At 38.8% G+C, this 21,484-nt stretch overlaps 1 protein-coding gene across 4 annotated transcripts in view; it reads left to right on the plus strand.

Moving 5' to 3' along the window:
- PRR16 (proline rich 16) overlaps positions 1-21,484 on the plus strand; it is a 174,817-nt gene that overhangs the window by 110,982 nt on the left and 42,351 nt on the right. For all 4 annotated transcript variants that reach the window (XM_048054114.2, XM_048054113.2, XM_048054116.2 and 1 more), the window contains exon 2: positions 5,551-6,430. In XM_048054114.2, coding sequence (XP_047910071.2) covers positions 5,551-6,294 — 744 coding nt within the window. In that variant the 3' untranslated portion in view covers positions 6,295-6,430. The remainder of the gene's footprint in view (positions 1-5,550; positions 6,431-21,484) is intronic.

A 21,484-nucleotide genomic window follows, 5' to 3' on the forward strand; every position in this document is an offset into this window, starting at 1 on the left:
TTGTACATACAGTGAAAAATTATCCATGTCAAACTTTGCAAGTTTTTGGAATTGATACAAAATTTTTTTTACTTCTTTTCGTTAAAAAATATCACCACATTTTGTTCATTTTACCAGTATGCTAATTAGTTCAAAGAAAGCAAACAAAAACTTGTGCTAGGCTCATGACCTGATGTGTCCTTTGTTGGTTTAAAATCAAGATCCATATCTGTCTGTAATTTTCTCAAAACTTCCACCAAAATGTCATATCAAATCTCATAGCTTTACACAGCTGAATTGTAGTACTAAATAGCAATATATGGATTATAACTATTCTGTCTCAGAAGTAATATCAGAGCTAAGTACCATTTCCATTTTGCATATGCAGCTTTTTTCAGAAGTGCTAGCTTGTAGAGGTGCAAGTCATTTCAAAAATGAAATCTTACTCGTAAAATCACATGAAACATTGAAGAACATATAAAGCAGTGAAAATGGATGGTCGCCTCAGAAAAAATATAATTTTGAGCTCTGTGAACTTAAAATCTTATGAGTTTTTAAGGGTATATTACTTTGTTTTCTGAAAATTAATTTGCTCTTTATTCAAGATTTGAAAAAAAAAAATTTTATGGTGAATTGCATGCAGCTGGTGGTTTATATATTCACTGAACATCTATACCTTACTGCCGTGTTTTCCACTGCCTTTAAAACAGAAGAAAAGAAAACCTGGTGGGACATTTATTGTAAAGAGATGATAAAATTCTCAGTAGATCAAGTATACATTTTTGGATGTGTATTGCAGAATCACACAAAGACAAGTACTCCAAATAGTGATTGTAGCTAATTGAAGATACCCTTTTCAAAGATAAGGTTAAAAAATAAAAGAAATTGTTACTTCTTATGTCACGTTTTACTAGCTATATTCTTATAATGATATCCTGGCACACAGTAAAAAATTGGAAGTTTTGAATGTTGGTCAAGTCCAGTTAGGATATTCACCCAGGAAAGTTCCTTACCACTTAGAGGAGTTAACAACCAGACAAAATTTGTAAGTAAAAATCAAGAAATAGAATTGTTATGCCAGCCTGTGCAGCTTTTGAGAATCACAAGACATTTTCTTTGATGACATTCTCAGTTACATTAAACAGGGGCTGCAGTTTAGCTTTAGTGAGAAAGCAATACGTAATACTCTCTCTATATATTTTAAGAAATTTAATAAAAAAGTTTGATGCACTACAAATTGCTTGTAAAGTCAGTATATTCTTTCTTTCTTTCTTTTTCTTTCTTTCTTTCTCTTTCTTTCTTTCTTTCTTTCTTTCTTCTTTTTCTTTCTTTTTCTTTCTTTCTTTCTCTCTCTCTCTCTTTCTCTCTTTCTCTCTCTTTCTCGCTCTCTTTCTCTCTCTCTTTCTCTCTCTCTCTCTTTCTCTCTTTCTCTGTCTCTTTGTCTCTTTGTCTCTCTCTCTCTCTCTCTTTCTTTTTCTCTCTTTCTCTCTTTCTCTCTTTCTCTCTTTCTCTCTTTCTCTCTCTCTTTCTCTTTCTTTCTCTCTTTCTCTCTTTCTTTCTCTCCTTTTCTTTCTTTTCTTTTTTTTTCTTTCTTTCCTTTTTCTTGACATATTTTTCTTTTTTTTCCAGTGGGGAGTTATTACATCCTTTTGACCACCTAGTAAAAATTACATACATAGTACTAATATATCCTTCATACAACGGTGGTTGCATTGCAGAATTTCTGTGAGTCTAAGTAATGTAATAGTGTAATATAAAATCCATAAAATGGGTCAGAGTGAGCTGACATCCTTGTGTATTCGGTAGTGTCACACAAGATCCCACAGAGTGAGCAGGGGAGAATCATAGAATCATAGAATCATAGAATATCCCAAGTTGGAAGGGACCCATAAGGATCATTGAGTCCAACTCCTGACACCACAGAAGGGGGCATCAAATCTGGTTAATGGCTGAGGAGCTCCTCAGGGTATAAGAGGATGACTCCCTATTCTCGCACTTGTGAATCAAATCCTGTTTTATCACTGAACTGAAAAACAGACAGATTCTGCACAACTAGAGCAGCTTTTTTGTTTCTAAATATTGTCTGTCTGACTCCATAGGAAGTGTGTTGTGAAATGGAGTCTATTTTTCTTTTGCCTTGCAGTTTTGTACAGCGTCAGTGTTGTTTTGGTCAGTAATTGTCTGTTATTTTTTCATCTCATTTGAATTTTTCTTTCTGGGCTGAAAATTAAACAAAACAAAAGAACATAACTGGAAACAGAATCACAAACTGTGGTGGGAATTAATTTGGACAGATAAACTGTGTTGTTGTGTCAGAGCCATTTTATACTATTTTTATGCTTTACAGGTGGACAGGTGACAGAAAATTTCCATTGTGTACTACACAGTTGCCCAGAGGGCAGGAGATAAACTCTATAGTGATTTAAATTCAAGCATGGTTCATAGGGCCAGACTCTTACTCCTGAGAAAATCTTTGCATTGCCAGAAGGGCAGTTTGAATGGACACAAATTTTCTCATCACCAGGATCTGCCATTTTGTGACACCTGTGATGCATAATTACAGCTATGTCCTCATATCAAGAGTGGAATATCAACTTTAATGTCTCCACTTCAAAATAATAAATACTCATTTCTGTTTCTTTTTGTTGCACACATGAGGCCTAAGGCAAATAGGCTGTTATTTGTGACTGGTGCTACAGAAATACAGGAAATAAAATTATTAAAAGTTTGTGCTTGTGCTAAAATAACATTAAAATATATATTTTTTCTTCTTTCTTGGGAATTTCATATTTGAAATTGTGAATTAATTGTGAATTAATTTTATTAAGCTAATGTAGACTTAGTATATTGTCCAGCTAATCTCCATGAGATATACCTATAGATAATAGTGCAATAACAACATCAGCATTCCATTGGCTGTCTTTTTCCTCACATATGCAGTGTTGGTTTCTATGGTCTTAAATGGTTATAGATACTTTGAGGGGAGTGCCATGGTAGAAAATAAAGGAAAATAAACTGAGTTTTTGTTGAAATAATCCAATTGCAAAAGAAACAAACCAAATGTTAAGCAACAAAATATTGATGCTTAGCATTATCAGATGTATCAGTGTAATATAGGCCAATCTACTGTCACATGTAGAAGCTTTCAAATGCTTCTCTGTTGAGCAGCCTTACAGTTACATCTTGCGTTTCAGTCTTCCCTGCAGCTGTTTAACGTCTTTTTTTTGTTTCGCTATTTTCCAAGGAGTTTCTTGCGATTGCACCAACCCATTCCGTAGCTCTAACTGACAGTTAAAACAAACAAACAAACATATATTGGATTTCAGGAGAGGATTCAATAATATATTTAGCCATATACAGAAAGACTCTAATACTGACACAAATCCACACTAAACTTGCAGAGATATGCTTGAATTTCATGCTTAGTGCACATATCTTGAGTGTACTGTCCTTGTTCCTTTCATTTTGAGAAGTTTTCTATGCCTTGTTTACATATGTAAAGTGAAGTGATAATGTGAATTCTTTCTTCTGTAAGCTGGATTTCCTGCTATGAATCTTACATTGTCTTATTACAGACTTGGTTTATCTGTCTTTATTTTGAAATTTCCAAAGTAGTAGTATTCTGTACTCTGGAGGAGACGTTTGGATCCGAAGATACCCATAGAGTTCAACTGTACCTCGTTGAGTCACCATCCCTGGAGGTCTTTAAAAGACGTTTAGATGTAGAGCTTAGTGATATGGTTTAGTGGAGGACTTGTTAGTGTTAGGTCAGAGGTTGGACTAGATGATCTTGGAGGTCTCTTCCAACCTAGATGATTCTTTGATTCTGTGGTTCTGTATCTTATAGATATGAGGTATCTAACATTTAAATCCTAATTATCTGGGGGGAGTAAATCTTGTATGGGTATAATTTGTTCTTTTGCTTTTTCAGAGAGAAATCAAAATGCTAAAATGGAAAATTAAATGAAACAAGGTCTTTGGCTTTGACCTGTGAATAAATGAATAGTTGTTTTGGTCTTGGAGAGGAATCAGATTTTTTTTTTCAAAGGTATTTTGGCAGATTTCTTTCTGAACCATGGTTATCTGCATGTTTGCTTTTTATAAGAAGAAAGAGAGCACCGATCTCTATAAAGTAAAAATTATTGCATGTGAATTTTTATGGATTTACAAATACACAACTTGCAGTTACAGTATAAAGAGTGGAATCTAGGGAGCTCTTTCATTCTGTTGAGTTTTTGTTTACTTTTAACTGTGTGCACAGGAGTAAGTTGACCAAATAGAATTGCTGCCTTTGGAAATGGTTTTTGGTTCTTTCTTTCTTTCCTTTTTTTTTTTTTTTTGTGTGATTAACATGTGGCTGTACTCCTCAAAAAAAATGGCTTACTTTGAAATCAATAGTATTATGACCAAATTAATGAAGGTGGAAAGTAAAAATGAAAAACTGAAAGAGGTAAGGAGTATTGTGGCAAATCTGGAGGCACCCAGTCTCACGCTCTCCTTCCAGAATATCACACACGCAGCATGGGGCCCCCAAACAATGGTGTGAGCTTTTTGTTAGTGAAATGAAGTTAACTAGTAACACTTCAGCTCCTGTGATTATTTTATGTATATCCTGTGAGACAATACTTACTTCCTGTGTTGTGGTTATCTGTAGTTTAAAACTAGTCATTCAACTACATATAGAGTGAAAGGCAGTTTTTAGGAAGGCCTTTTGACTCTTATATTTTATTGTTTTATATATTATATCTTATATGACAAGTTTTGATCACCTAGTAGACACTATCAGTTGCATGTCCTATATAAAAATGAATAAAAAAAGGAATCTGGGAGACTAGAAGAGATGAGGCTTTGTGAAAACGAACAAAACAGAATTACAGGTGGTAGAGGAGATCATTGAGTAACATACATGAGTGAATGAATGGTTGTAACTTCAAAAATCAAGCTATTTTTCGTTTTCTCTGCAGCAAGTGCTATTTCAGGATTACTTCAGAGGATAACAGATCTTAAGGAAAATTCGTAACAGCAGATAAGGTAGTCTGAAACAGGAGGGTAGTTGCTCCTCATTACCTTAATTATGTTAAAAAATAGAGAGCGAAGGGTGTATCAAACTTAAGATTGTAGGTGTGTAATACCACTGATACAGTGATGTGTATGCAAATCTAGATTGTGTGAAAGGTCAGAGCTGAAAAATACTCTGCAGCAGATTTAGATTCAGAAACTGTCATGTATAAGCTGTAGTTAAATAATTCAGTCTCCTCCTGCACTGGACGGCAAAACATATTACTGAAGGATTACTGTTCACGTACAATGATATTGCCAAGTAAACCCTAGAGGGAAAGAAATGGAATTTCATTCCAGAGTGTTTCAAATTTTATTTCTTCTGTATTCAGTTGTTGAGCTAGCAAACTACCCATCCCATTGTTAAGTTGGCAAAATAATAATAATAAAAGTGGTTAAAAAGATCATGTACTTCAGATCTGGGAAGGAAAAACTGTTTGCAGAGTGTGCTTCTGTTCTGTGCCTTTGCAGGGACAAGCTTTTCTCACTGTTTTCTCTCTGGCCATTGTGCAGGTGGTTGACCAGATCGACACGCTGACATCTGACCTGCAGCTGGAGGATGAGATGACGGACAGTTCCAAAACAGACACGCTTAACAGCAGCTCCAGCAGCACAACAGCTTCCAGCTTGGAGAAGGTCAAGGTGCGGGGCAGTGCTCCCCTCATCAAGCCCCCTGCGCACCCCTCCGCTATCCTCACCGTGCTGCGGAAGCCAAATCCTCCCCCGCCTCCACCACGACTGACGCCTGTCAAGTGTGACGAGCCTCCGAGGCTGCCTCCTTCCGCCAACCCTGTCAAGACTAATGGTACCCTGCTGAGAAATGGGCCCAACCGCATCCCAAATGGAGATATGTGCTGTATGCCGAACAGTAATTTGGACAAAGTTGCAATGCAGCCTCTAACGCATAGACCCGAGAAAGAGCGGTGTCCTCAGCCAGGAGCAAGGGAACGGGTACGATTTAATGAAAAAGTGCAGTACCACGGTTATTGCCCAGACTGTGATGTTCGGTATAACATTAAAAACAGGGAGGTGCATTTGCACAGTGAGCCTGCCCGTCTTGTGGGAAAGCTGCCGCATCAGTGCCCTCCTCTGCCGCCTCCACCGCCTCCACTGCCTCCATTTCCCCTAGAAAATGGAGGTTTGGGGATAAGTTCCAGTAATAGCTTTCCTCCTTCAAGACCCGCGACTGTGCCTCCACAAACTGCGCCAAAACCCCAGAAGACCATCTTGAGAAAATCAACCACTACAACAGTGTGATGTATGCCACTTGAAAAAACTCTTTGTTTTTTCCTATATATAAACATAAATAGGTAATGAGCACTTTCTACTTGAGCAATAAAAAGACCCAATGTATTACTCCCTGTGTCCAGTGAAGTGGCATAAAAATCACATGGTAAGTACTGAGAGGAGTGCTTGTTGATTTTACCTGTAGTCACTGTAAAATGTCATTATGGCAAAGGGTACTGAAAAATGCACAGAATTCAGCTCATGGGTTGTAAATTTCTATTGCGGTTTCATATCTGTAGCATGGTTTAAAAGACAGAAAAGAAAGTTCAGTTTGAAAATATGGAGTTGTGATTTGTGATAGATTTTCACTGGACTTAGTGGAATAACTAGTGCTGCTGGGTTTGGGGAAACTTTCTGCTTCTAGCTAGTATGTTTTAAAATGTTATTTGATGAGGCAAAGTGGAGTGCCGGATAATGACTTTTGACTGAAATCTAGCAAAAGCATTTTTCTCTGCCTGATTGCTTGAGCAAAGGCATTGTGTGTGGAGCTGTACAATAGTAGGCAATCATCAGACTTACAGGCAGCTTGATCTTTGGTAGGGGAGTGAAGAAGTTATTGAAAGGTATGTTGACATTTCTTTGGAAATCCAAGTTATCTCACATTTTGTTTCTCACTTGCTCAATGTGCCGCAACGAAGTAGAAGGACAGAGCTTTCACGGGAGCAGGGACTGTCTGATTCAGTTCCCCTCTATTTCCACTGCTTCCATATGCAGAGTGGTGGTAATATTTTATCTCACTTATGTCCACTGTAGATTAAAGCAACACAGCACACTCCTGCATTTTTTACAAAGCTTTTGTCTGGTGCAAATCTGTTTTTGAAGGCAAAGAAAGTTTTGCCTAAGGCCTTCAGGGACATCCACTTAATTCTTGTAAAGTGCTTTGAAGTTGAAAAGCTCTGTGCAATTATGAAGCATTAACATGCAAAACAAGATATTGTTCATATTATCACATTTTGATGGTAAACCCAATTAATATGCTTAGTAGATGAAAAAAAGTCCTCAGTGTTTTTAATTATTTTTTGAAAGAACGTTCTTTTATTCTCACAGAGAGAATTGTTGGTACCTAAAGTTAAAACCCATCCAATCAGTGACGAAAATCTGTTGATGAGTCTGTTATTTACAAAGTTGTGCTTAATTAGGCTCTCAAATGGCCCAACAGCAGATGCTGTATAAAAACAGTATATTTTTTTATTATTTTTTTTTCAGTTGAAACGTAAAACACACTCTAGGGTTTGATCTAGGTTGGCTTCCCTAGGGTCTTATGAGAGAAAACAGATTTTTTAAACCTAAATTTCTGTTTACGTGTAGTAATAGGAATTTAACTGGAAAAAAAAATCATCAAGCTGTACATGCAGTTTCCCTATATACACGCTGTAGTACATTTAGAGTATTTAAGCCAAAATAATAATAATCATAACAAAAATTTTAACAGATAATTACCTTTGAAAACTTCTACAATGAGCAAGGTTTGCATATTGTGCAAATACTCATTTATGGTGTAAAGCATCAAGTCTTATTACTTGCAAGCAAGGAATTCATCTTAAATGCATACTCATGCTTTCCCTAAGTGCACCCCACGTGCTTTTCATGATGCACCTCACGTTTTGCATTGTTCGACTACATTTAATCTTATGGGAGTTATTGCCAAGTGGAGTCCTAGCACCTGCAGGAGAAGGCAGTAACTTGTTCTATGTATGCACGAGATCTCTGCTGCCTGAATTAAGTTTCTGTTGCATGGATTAAGCTCATGCCCTGCCTTTTACATGGAAAATCACTTCTAAAGTCATTGAAACAGTCTGGCGATGTATCTACATTGCATAGCTACAGTTTTTCTCGTAAAGAGAAAACTGACCAGCATGATGATTTTATCACTGCAGTGGGGAACATATAGCAACCCTTCTAAATGGTTTAATATTTTTTTCCTTCTTAAAAGATCTATTGTGTACAAGACATTATTGGATAATGCAAGTCAAACATTCCATATTGAATATAAAATATTTCTATGTCACCTTAAATTTAGGAAAATAGCACTGAATAATTGTAAGCAAGAGAGTATGCTGCACATATTTTACCTCACTTGGCTCAGTGCTTTCCAATATAAACTAATCTGTGATAGCAGTGCACAGAATTTCTCCTCTGGGTTCTGTCCTGGGCTTGTCAGAAACTCATGAATGTATTAGTATCTCCAAATTAAGACACTGTACTCTTTGATATGCTTTGATATGCATCCAAGTTACAGTTTCATTGCAATGTTTTGTTTACAGTTCTCAGCTCTGGAAAGTTAAAGTGGTAGCTAACTTTCAGCATTGGCTTTTGTATTGTGCTAGTTAAACCTAGGTATTCCATGTTCAGTATTGTTCTCCTACATGTTCCATCTCTCACTTTCTCTCCTCTTTCAGAGTGTTTTCTTGTCTATTTCACCATGCCACTTTAGTACCATTTCCCAAGCTGTGGACCCGTTATGCATTTTGATGGGGGGAAAAGTACTGTGCAAAGTGTGCACCTTTTCAAATGTAATGCTGCTTTTGGCCAGAAACAGAACAAAACAACAAAACAAACAATCAAAACAACAAACAAAACTTTGAAGTGTGAAGCTTTTTACAGCTCTTTTTTCAGGTAGTTTGCTAATCCAGGCTACCTTTAATGAACCAAAGTGTACCAGGTTTTCTGTTCATCATGCTACCAGAGATGAACCAATTCTTCTGTTTTAATGAGAACCTCTGTGGCCTGTGTCATACTGGGAGGTATTTTTATCGGTAGAATAGTTTCACAATATTATCATGGCAGAATAAAATCCAGTTTAAAACAGGTAAACTTGAAAGGCATTTGAAACAAATAACTTCGAGCTTTGCAGTGCTGTCTAGAAAATTAATTAAAATGGCATAAGAAAGAATGCAATACTACATTCAACCAACAGTGATTTTTACATTTAAATTAGGAATGTAATCTCTATGAAGCATTTCTGAACACCTAACATAGGATGTTTCACTCCTGAGCAAAACACAATAATCTAACCAGAACCAGACAGCAGTTGTCTGCCCTTGAAACTTAAATATAATATCACTGAGATTATATTTAATGTTCTGCACAGATGTTAATACACTGTATTTCTGTACTGAACTTTATGTATTATATACTGAAGGCCAGTAACAGTATTCAGAGCTTTAATGCAATATTTACCATAATTTCAGAGTGCTGCTCAGCTTTGATTCCCCAATATTATTTTAAAGTTTGAATTGTCCGGATCTGGACATCTCAGAGGCTTTTCTGGACATCTCAGAGGACTTTCTCAGAAGGAGAAAGTATTTTCTATCAGTTTAATGAATGTGGCAAGCTTAGAAGGATGGAAATAAATAGTGTAAATGGCTTCTTTTGTAATAATGGCATTGATTAAAAAGCAGCTAGCATATGAGTTCTTAGTAAGAAAGGAACACAAGGACTGCAAAATCGAGTAACAATCCATCTTAAGGATCTATGGTAAGACTCTTCAAAAAGATTGCTGATCTTTTTATCACTTGATAAAAATCACTGTTCTTCCTTCTCTCTTGTCTTCTTGAGTTGTTACTCCTTTCATCACAGCTTTCTTTGCTCACAGAAGCAGAAGATTCCAAGTCTTCAGTCTCCTTTTTTATGATGAGATCAATATTTTATTTAAATGTTACATGCAGTAGGTAGAGTAGAATACAGCTTTTGTTAACTTCTTAAAGATAACTTGATTATTAGTTTTGAAGCGAACAGAGTACAGTGTGAATTCATTAATTACCAGAGGGAGCTGTGTAAACCCTCTGGACCTGCCCATATCTTCATATTTCCATGTTCTAGTTATGGCTTTCCTTTCAGTGAAACTACGAACGGTGATTTTACATGTGGAGATAAAGTCATGCTATGATTGCTACCTCTCTCTGCTGATGTATTCTTAAAGTAGTCCTTGAGTATTGGGCATATATTTACAGAGGCAGCATTTCTCATTCTTGTGTATATGCTGTGATCCATGTTTTTTCAAGGGGTGGGTGTACATATATATGAAAAATACTTATCCACTGCTAAACATTGACGAATTTTACAGTTATGATTCAAACTAGTAATAAAACCATCCGGTTTAGAATGATGTAAGATTGGAAAAGTGAGACAGGCACAAAGGCATGCAGTGGAAGAAGTGCCATGGTCAGCCATGGTACACACAGTGTTTAGAACACTTGGCTCTGAAAAATACTTGGTGCCTCCTGTGTAGTACATTGTAGGGCAGTGTGTGGCATATAGCACACAGTAAAATCGTCCTAGCGATTCCAAATGTGTTGGCACAGACCGTGCTGCTCACAGCTGCAGTGGCAGTGGCAGCGCTGGTGCTGCTGGCTCAGCTTGCAGTAGCGCACTGCATGCAAGCCGCAGTTCAGCCTGGTCTTTGCTGGGGAACAGTTGTGTGGTAATGGTTTATTTTGTTTGGTTTCTGTTTGCTTGTTTGTTCTTTTAATGGGAAAAAAAATAGCAGGGTTTTTATCTCACTGGGTTGTTTAGTGGTGAAAAGGAGCCCAAAAGTGGAAAGCAAGTCTTTCCCCCATACATAATTTTGACAAATTGTGGTAGTCCATCTTGGGATACCTCTGGGGAACATGTGCAAGTTACTGACATTTCTGATCATCAACAATTTGACATCTGGCATTGTTTGATGTCTGGCATCACTGGACATTGAAGAGCTCTCTTATTAGTTGACACAGGAGCAGCTGGGATAAATGGGCTTGACTGTGTGTCTTGCTGCAGGAGGGTGGCCCATGCTCATGTCAACCTCTACAAATCTGCTGCTGATCTCTGTGTTTTCACATTTGTTCATGAAAGGCAAAGTCCCGGTGCTATGTGGCATGGGAGGTTTGGTTAAGAAGTAGCAGTGCGCACCGTACCAGTCAGCTGAGATGCATTATTCCAACAGCATAAGCAGGTGGGGCCGTGGCTGTGTCTAGCTTGCTAAGTGTTTTATGATGCTGAATCTTTGGAAATTTTGAGTCAGTTTTCTTACTGCTGAGATAACCAGTTTCCTGTCAGGTTATAAGCCAAGAGTCTCATATGCAGGCATGGTCAAGTAGAACTAGAACCTTTCATTTTTTGCAGGGCTGTTTTTCTTTTGCATAACTATGCATCTTTTGTGGTGTGATTTTATTATTATTATTTATTTATTTATTTAGGTAGGTAGCAAGATGTGGAAATAAGTCAAGTCTGGCCCGCTAAAAAATACAACATAAACTGCACCGAACAGTCTGTCAACAGCAGTGGTATGAACAATGAGTAAGATCAGGCCCATTTTGCTGCTTCACTTGGGGAAAATAACAAGAGGAGCTTGCAGTATGGGGGCTCCAGAAATTACTGTCTCTTCTCCTCTATAGAGGAAGAGATTTTTTTCTTTTATCCTCTAAAATTTATGTGCTAAGACTCTTGAAGGAACAGAGCACAATCTATTTCACAGTTGGCTGTAAATTATGTTCATAATATGAAATTATATTTTTATAAGAGTTTTCTTATCTCAGATCTGTCCCTTGATGCTGTTTGCCTGATTTTTTGACTGACCTCTTTTGCAGTCTTGCAAGCAGTAAAAGGAAAAATGTCATTTACATATGAAGGAAAAAAAGAAAAACTGTGAAAAAAGAACTTTGAGCAAATATGTTTAAGGATATTCTTTAACAGTGTCTACATGATGCTGACTACACCAATCCCAAAGTTTGTTTTTAAGTGGGGTTATTGCTATTGCTTGAAACTCAATCTTGAATAAAGTCAGTCAGTGACAGAACTTTTCATAGAAGTGTTTATTTCCTTTCCAGTTCAGTGTTGCCAAGTATAAGTTATTAACGCATGTTAGCCTCCTTTTGATGGTAGTATCTTCTTTATAAATGTCATTGTGATGATAATATATTTATAAATCTCTATTAATATAAAAATTTTATTTTTAGTTCTATTTTATTTTTGTAGATACAGTGTATGATTATATACAGGAGTGCCAAATTACATTGTCTTCTGTCACCAAGGACTAACTATCATATGCTGTAATTTTAGTGGATGATTGTTTTCCCTTGGTTTCACAATTTAAGATCACAAAATCGTAGAATATTTTGGATTGGAAGAGACCATAAAGACCATCTAGTTCCAACTCCTCTGCCATGAGCAGGGACACTTCCCACTACACCAGTTTGCCCAAACCCCCATCCAGCCTGGCATTGAACACTTCCAGGGATGAGGCATCCACAGCTTCTCTGGGCAACCTATTCCAGTGCCTCACAACCCTCTGAGTGAAGAATTTCTTCCTGACACTAAATCTACCCTCTTTTAGTTTAAAGCCATTACTTTTTCTCCTATCACTGGACTCCTTGACACAGAGTCCCTCTCCAGCTTTCCTGTTGGACCCCTGTAGGTACTGGAAGGCTGGTACGAGGCCCCACTGAAGCTTCTTTTCCAGGCTGAACAACCCTAACTCCCTCAGCCTGTCCTCATAGGAGGGGTGCTTCATCCCTTGGATCATCTTTGTGGCCCTCCTCTGGGCTCGTTCTAATAGGTGCACATCCTTCTTATGCTGGGGTCCCCAGAGCTGAATGCAGTTCTCCAGCTGGGGTCTCACAAGAAAAGAGTAGAGGCAGAGAATCCCTTCCATCAACCTTCTGGCCATGTTTCTTTTGATGCAGCCCAGCATACAGTTGGTTTTCTGGGCTGCAAGCGCACATTGATGGCTCATGTTGAGCTTCTCATCAACCAACAACCCTCCTCAGAGCTGCTCTCAATCCGTTCTCCACCCAGCCTGTATTTGTGCTTGGGATTGCCCCATTCCAGGTGTAGCACCTTGCACTCGGCCTTGTTGAACCTCATGAGATTTGCACAGGCCCACCTTTCCAGCCTGTCCAGGCCCCTCTGAATGGCATCCCTTCCCTCCAGTGCATCGACCGTACCACACAACTTGGTGTCATTGGCAAACTTGCTGAGGGTGCTCTCAGTTCCACTGTCCATGTCACTGACAAGGAAGTTAAATAGCTCTGACCCCAATACTGACCCCTGAGGAACACCACTTGTTACTGATCTGCACCTGGACATTGACCACAACTCTTTGAGTGCAACCATCCAGCCAACTCCTTACCTGCTGAGTGGTCCCCTCTTCAAATCCTTGTCTCTCTAATTTAAAGACAAGGATATCATGTGGGATAGTGTCAAATGCACAAGACCAGGTAGATGATATTGGTTGTTCTTCCCCTGTCTACCAGTGCTATAAGCCCATCATAGAAGACCACCAAGTTACAACATGATTATGTAATTCAAATTTGTAAAGTTAATTTTGGGCCTCTGACACATGTAAGCCAAAACATTGTGTTCAGCAGTCATTGAGAAGAACTAAAACCAACAAAAATGTATGTTCTCTTCTGAAGCAAACCTAGTTTTCTTTGCACAAATTTTGGACAAAAAAAAAAAAAAAAAGGTTGCAGAATCTTCTCTTACTACATAAAAAAGCTTTTTGTACACTTGTACATTGTATGTACATTCTAGTTTCATCCTATTTCATAAAAAAAAAAAACAGTCCAAGTGACATCTACATTGATAAACATTAGATTTTCAAATATATGTAAATCAAATATCAGGAGATAATGATTAGTTGAAGGTAATGTAAAGTAAAAGAAAAACCTCACTGATCTTCACAATTTCAGGTATTTACTCTTGAAAACTACAGAACAGGTCTTTCAAAATATTGTATAAAAACACATATATGAGGAAAGGCACTTATGCTACTACGTAGAAATTATTACAACACAAAATGCACTTCTTTGACATTTGCAATACATCAGTCCACACTGATGTAATGTATGAAGGAAATGAACTGGAAACATCTTCTCAGTTTATCCATATCTGTGGGGACTAGCTTCCTCATACCATGTTGTTAAACTAGTCCAGCTGAATCAGTACCAAAAAAAAATCAGATAAAATTATTTTCCTTTACATTCTTTATTTTTTTTGAATTTTGATTATAAGCCATTGTGAACCTTTATCTATCTATCTATCTACCTATCTATCTATCTATCTATCTACCTATCTATTTATTTATTTAAAGTGGAGACATGCACATGTTGTGGAATGTCTCTAGAGCATAGGGAGCTCTGTGTGTAGTGCAGGCAGAATTGGAAATAAAAGAGCCAAACTGTCCAGTGCAGGCTGGAAACATTAAAGTTGACTTGTACTTGAAAACTGGTTCATTTTATTCCAGAAGTTTTGAAGTTCGTTGTTTTTAAGAGTTGTTCATAAATAAATCTGCTGATACCTTAACTTGTACTGCATTACCTAGAAAGTGTTTGAGATGCTTATCACTTTTTACCTCAATGACTAAAGAAAGGATTTAAAGTCACTTTTGCTATTTAGGATATAGCTGAGCAATAATGGTGATACCCTCATTAAAAGCCTGTTTCTGTGCTAGAACTGAAGATAGAGAAATAACCCAAAAAGCAAAGTGGCCTACAATAGAACTTTCACAATTATTTGTAGTTATTATTAACTGTGGATTGAATGTGGAGCCCAGTAATGAATGCATAGAAAACAGGAGATTTAATTATACATAGTAAATAAAAGAAAAATGTGGGTAAGTGCTTTAAATGCTGCCCAGTGGGAGAGGAAGAGGATAAATGGAAAAGAAGATAGTAATGTGATAGTAAGAGTTTCATATCTCTGGGACATGCCCTTAAGGTACAACATGAAACTAGGTATGATGCAAAGCTGCAATGCCCATGAGGAGCACTGGAAGGCAACGACAAACTTCTTACTGGACTGACTGTGTTCCTAGCCTTGCAGCATTTCTGGACCTGAAGCTAAATCAGATTTATAAGGGAGATTATGTCTTAGTATCCCTTGCCAGACATGTCAGTTGGTCAGTATAATATGAGAGCAGTGCCCGAGTGCACTACAGAAGACACAAACCCTGTAATTTGCTCAACTCAGGGTTTAATTCTATCAGAATTATAAAGTGTTTAGGTCAGTCTGAAAGTTTAGCTTTTTGTACCCTTCATATTTTTTTCTTTCCTGCTTTCCCCTTTCTTTCTCCATAAATATATATAAGTGAGAGAATGGCATAAAGTTCACCTCTGTTTAGCTTTATTTAATGTTCATCAATATTATTAAGTTTATTAGGTATGTCTGTGAGAATGTTTACAAAGGATATTCAGATACTCTCTGTTCACTTCTAGCTGGAAACATACCTATCGTCAACAGTCAGTGGCATAAACTGAACAAAGGGAGCAAACAATTTACCTTCTGTCTCTTAGCATGCATTGACTGGTAATAGACTGCCAATTTCACTCTAAGAGCTATCACTGAATTTAATTCTAAGCAGATGATTGAAACTAGGTCTTTCTGGTTATCACAAATTGAAGGGTTGTATTTCACAGATTGAAGTTCTGCTTGATGCATCTGTCACATGAAAATATTCACATCTTTATGGTCAGTGCTTTTCATCCTAAATATTCAGAATAAAGGATCTGACACTGTCCCTCACACTTGAATGCTGGAGGAGGGGGAGAGAAAGGGCATCTTTTATGACCTCTTACTCAAACATAAAAAGCTTTCCATCAGAAACCTATGTAGTTCCTTGTCTAGAATAGGCATGGCTTTCTGGAGTCTGATTTTAGCCTGAAAACTAAAGATCTGAGGTTCCCAGGGGCTCTAAAATTCACACCAAAGTATTGCTAGCTCAGGAAGTCTGTTGTTATTGCTAATAGTAGTAAATTTTTGAAAAGATTGAAAGAAAAAAAAAAAAACACTTCTTTTCTGAGACAATTTTAAAGTTATTTTTTGTTTCCATGAATTTTGTAATAATTCTTCATTGTTCTATAGTGAAACAAAACATTTAAAATGTTATAATTCCATACCAATACAAATACTCCTAGCTCTTGTCCAGTAAAGTTTTTTAGGCAGCATATGTCGTGGGCAAGAAAATTTTACAGAGAGACTCGCTGCAAATCTAAAAACTGCCTTGTGTGTTCGTTTAGTGAAGCACAGGATTGTTTGCTGTTCTCACATCAGTCCTTATTTCCCTGATGTATGTTAACAGGATGTGGTATACGAACTTGGAATTGTAATTTTATTTTGTACTGGAAATCAACCCTTCGTTGTTTTTTCACCCTTTTCCAAAGAGCAACATATTTGATGTGTCACTAATGTCTAGCAGCAAAATTTGGGAAAGAAAGCTTTGTGTACTCCAAATATCCAAATACATGATTGTCAAATATCTCTTAAAATATATTCATTGATAGGATTTAAATATGCTTAGAAATTTCATTGAAGGGAAACGAGGAATCAGGTGTTTAAAATGACATAGCTCTGTTATTTTAAAATGCAAAGAAAAAAGTGCTGAATTTATTTCATTTTAAAAAGTCTCCAGTTGTCTAAGTTTTACGCTCTAAGTGTGTAATACTCCCAATAGAAAAGGATAATGACAGTCTCTGCCTCTAGCTAATTTACTAGTGTAGATTCAGGAAATCCCTGAAGTTAATTTTATACTAGCTGACTTAGGAAAAAGAAAGTATTAAAACTATAAGGACTATATTGTCCTCCAATATAATACATTTTTAATTTAGAGATCTAAAGGAATAAATGGATATCTAAAGAGGTAAAATAGAAAGTTCTCACATTTAGCTGTGTGCAGTATTTTTAAAGCTCAGTTTTCATCAGTTTTGGGGCACAATCAAGTGTTTTGGTGGACAAACAGTTTAAAGAATCACAGAATCACCTAGGTTGGAAGAGACCTCCAAGATCATCTAGTCCAACCTCTGACCCGATACTAACAAGTCCTCCACTAAACCATATCACTAAGCTCAATATCTAAACGTCTTTTAAAGACCTCCAGGGATGGGGACTCAACCACTTCCCTGGGCAGCCCATTCCAATGCCTAACAACCCTTTTGGAAAAGAAGTTTTTCCTAATATCCAACCTAAACCTCCCCTGGTGCAACTTTAGCCCATTATCCCCTCCTCCCTCCCCCCCCCCCCCCCCCCCCCCCAAAAAAAACAAAAAAAAAAAAACACACAATCCCTGAGAAACGGCAACAGAGCTTTTTATTGCTGGGACATCTTGCAGTCAAGCCTGCAGGGTGTCCGTCATGTTTGGTGGCTCCAAGCTAATGCTTATGATGGAGCCTGAGCAACAAGTAGGGGGCTTGCCGGGTACTCCTGCGACGCTGTTGGTGCTCTCGGATGGCAGAGCACAAAGACATGCTGCAGTAGTCCCAGGTCTGTTCTGGCAGAGGTGGATCCACTTCCATCTGTTCCTCCACATCTGGTGGATCCAGCTCCATGGGCTCCACAGTGTTGGGCAGAAGGCTAAGCCAGTCCTTGCCTGGGACTGCCCAAACGGGATGCCTTCTATCAGGAATGTTTTCAGGCCAGGGTGCTGAACCAGGGGGTCGTCCAGTTCCACGCATCGGTCCCATGCCACTGTTGGCTTGATTTTCATGCATGGGTCTGATGGTGCCATCTGGTTTACGGCCATTACTGGGTCCCACACTGTGCTCTGGCCTATGCTCCCTGCATATGCGCCTCTGCTCCCTGCAGCTGTCTGCCTGACACTCCTGCCTTCGCCCTGTGTCACTGTTGCTCCTGTGGTAAGACCCAGGCCCCCTGTCGCTGTGTGTTTGAAGGGTCATCCTGTTCGCCTCATCGTTGCGGTGCCAAAGGTATCGCCTGTATGTGTCTGTGGACTGGGCGCCAGAGATCTCTGGGGCACTGGTATATCTTGTGCCGCTGATGCCATCTCTCCGCCCACGACACATCTCCTTCTGGTCAGATGCATTCCTTCTTGGTGCTTCACCAGACTGCGTTGCTGTCCTCGCACACCAAGGAAGCCCGCCACTCACCTGGCTGCTTCTAGTTTTCTTCCTGCCACACAAGCTGGCAGTCAGAGGGCCTAGATGCTCAGTGAATGGTGGGCCAGCTGCAGGGGTCCTGTTTTATAGGGCCCGCAGCAAAGGCGGGGCAGTGGTGGCCACTGTGACCTCAGCAAGCCTCTGTGATGGAGTGGCCCACGCGTGGCCAAAGGCGTCTGTGTTGGGAGCAGCCTGGAAGATGCCCTCACCTGGACAAGGAGGAGGGTTGGGGGAGGCTGAGGGCCACTTTTCTGAGGCTGGCTCCCCCAGGCCATTTGGCTTGCCAGAGAGAAAGGCTGCCCCTTGGCCACAGGGACTGCCCTGCACCTCCCATCCTGTGCCCTGGGTTTATTTTTAACACTGGTTTTTAGGCAATTTCATTCTATTCTTTATGGAGAAGAAAGGTGCTGAATAGATGTCAAAAGTGGGAAGCAGTAAAAGAGACATGACAGCATTTTACCAATTGGCTAAAATATACATTCTATTTTAGCTTCACGACAGCAATCTGTTAAAAATACAGAGGTTTATGTTGTACTGCAAGATAGAGGATAAAGAAAACCTCACTGAGGTCAACCCTGTGCAGCTAGACTAGGCTGAGACATTGGAAGTGGGTGGTGGGTTTTGACTTCCCTGTGTTTGATGGGATGGATGTTGTTTGTATGGCTGTCATTCTGTGATCATGTGTCTTTGGTGTACATCTACCAGGCAGCTTTTCAGTGCAGCCTGGATCTGGGGCAGGTGTGTGAGTCTGTTGACACTTCAGCTGAATTATCCTGAGTGAACAGTGTGTTTCTGGGTGTCTGTGTCAGGTTGCCACTGCTGGGTGCACTGGATGCCACCCACTGCCCATTCTTCCCAAACTGCGGTGGCTGGAATAGCGGCACCTCAGGCACTGCTGGATTACATATGTTGTTTTCATGTCTCTGCATGGACACAACCAAACTTCTCATAGAAGAAAACTGCTTCAGAGTCCATTATCAACCCTGGTCTTGCTGCAGGTGCGCTTCAAAGCCTTGTTCTTGGTCTTGTCCCCATTTTGGCCCTTGCTCATCTTTAATGGTGGGTGGTTCTCACACTTTGGAAAGCAGGGGCTTGGTACGGGACTGGTAAAAGTATTTTGATTACATCAGCACTTCTACTTGATTTGTGATGACGGGAGAGGTGATTAAATTGTGATTAAGAATCATGAAAAATGGTAGATTGCAGGATCACTTTGGTGCAAAGATGTGAAGTACTGAGCTTCTGTGGGCATAATATAAATGTTGTCCTGGCTCATTTCCTAGGATAGATGTAAACGGTTCCTCTTCAGGAACTTGTAGAAGATCACCCACAGATATGTTGATGCAATTTTACCCAAGTCATGATATGTCCACAGTGATGTATTTGTACAGTGGTAGTATGTTAGCCGGTAGTGTTGTTGTCTTGTTAGATAGGCAAAGAGTTACTTCTTCCAGTAAGTGAACATCTCCAATTTTTTATCGTGTTTACTAGTCCAGAACACATCTTTCAAGGAGACACTTATTCATAGATCACAACCATTGCAATACTAGAGTCAACAGGTTAAAATAAGGATAGGAGTGTTTTATCTGTGGGCTAAAAAACTCTGTGGGCTTTGAAGCAAAAATATGTGGTACTACGAAAAAATTATGCTGAGTGGTTACTACACCAGATACTAAAAACAGATGGCAAATATTCCCTGTTACTGGCCTTCAGAGAAAGTATTCAGCACAGAGTTGTTCTGAGAGAATTTTAATGTGGTAAAATACCATATCTCGGCCACTTGGCTTAGATGTGCTCACTTTAGTGGCTGTACATTGAAGCATTGATTCCTAGCATTACTAGCCTTGATGAGCAGGTTGAACAGCAAAAGTGGTGTCTAAGAGTGCCAAGATTAGAGGTTAGGAGGAAATTCTTCGCTCAGAGGGTGGTGAGACACTGTAACAGGTTGCTCAGAGAGGTTGTGGATGTCCCATCCCTGGAGGTGTTCAAGACCAGGTTGGAAGAGGCCCTGAGCAACCTGGTCTAGTGGAAGGTGTCCCTACCCATGGCAGGGGAGTTGGGACTGGGTGATCCTTAAAGTCGCTTCCAATCTGAACCATTCTATGATTCTATGGTTCTATGAAGATCTAGTGATGCTGTTACTGGAAAATGTCTTTATTACTGATCTTCAGAAAATATAATTAAAAAAATAAATTTGTGATTTCATATTCTTAAAACCATCCTGAATATTAAAATTTTCTAGGTGTGAGTTTAAAGGATTAGAAAGAGGCTCACTCATGAACTCAGTGGAAATAAGGTTTCCAATAACAGAGGGCCCATTAATATAGTAAAAACATAAGGTGCTCTTGTCCAAGTTAATACAATCAGACTAGAAATAATCTATGCAGTGAGGCATGTAGCTATGAAGCAACTTACTTAGACGTAGTCAGTGATCCACATGACAAAGTTTGTAGATTAAAATTGGGCGTCTCTTAAAAACAGACATACTAATTCTGAGGAAATCACTTTGAAGACCTATGGTGGTAAGCAGGAGGGCAAAGTAATTTACCCTAACACTCCCTGTTAGCCATTAGATGAGCGGTTGCACCTTTCATTAAAAGACAGACGAAAAACATAATTTTCTGATGTTTCCAGCAGGTGCTATTTTGTACTTGACAAAGAAAAGAGATGAGAAAACCAGTTAAGCATGCCAGAAGAAATGGAAAATTAAAACTTTGGATTTCATGAACAGACACAACTCAGTGCAGAGTGTTAATAAATTGCTTCTACTTATGTGGTGACTTGAAATGAAGGGGTTGGATGACTTTTATGGATATACTTGGATGTGCCTCTCCACCTTTTAGAATGATTATTTCAGAATCAGACATCTTTCTGGTATCAGTATGAAATCCGCAACAGAGATCATCTGTAGTGACAAATCCTTTCGGCAGCCAAAGTGCTATTTGGCTGTCTAGGAATCAGCCTCAGAATCAGCCTGTGGATGTGGCCATAGACAAATGCTCCTCAATTCCCAGTGCTGATGTCATTTAGTATGCATTTTACCCAGCATTGTTTCTGAAAAACAATCCTAACCCATTTTAGCTGCTCATTCTTGTGCCAGCCCCTACAATGAGTCAACCACAGACATTTTTTTGTGATGAAGCAGTGAACCATATGGGAAATCAAAGCTGTCTGAAATTTTTTTTCCTCAAAATTGTTGTTGATGCAAAGTAGGAAGTGATCTATGGACAGGCATGAGATTGTCAGTGAAACAGGAGAAAGATTCTCTTTTTCTTTTCTTTTGGACACTGGGT

The sequence above is a fragment of the Anser cygnoides genome, chromosome Z, assembly GCF_040182565.1.
Source record: "Anser cygnoides isolate HZ-2024a breed goose chromosome Z, Taihu_goose_T2T_genome, whole genome shotgun sequence".
NCBI classification, from domain to species: Eukaryota; Metazoa; Chordata; class Aves; order Anseriformes; family Anatidae; genus Anser; species Anser cygnoides.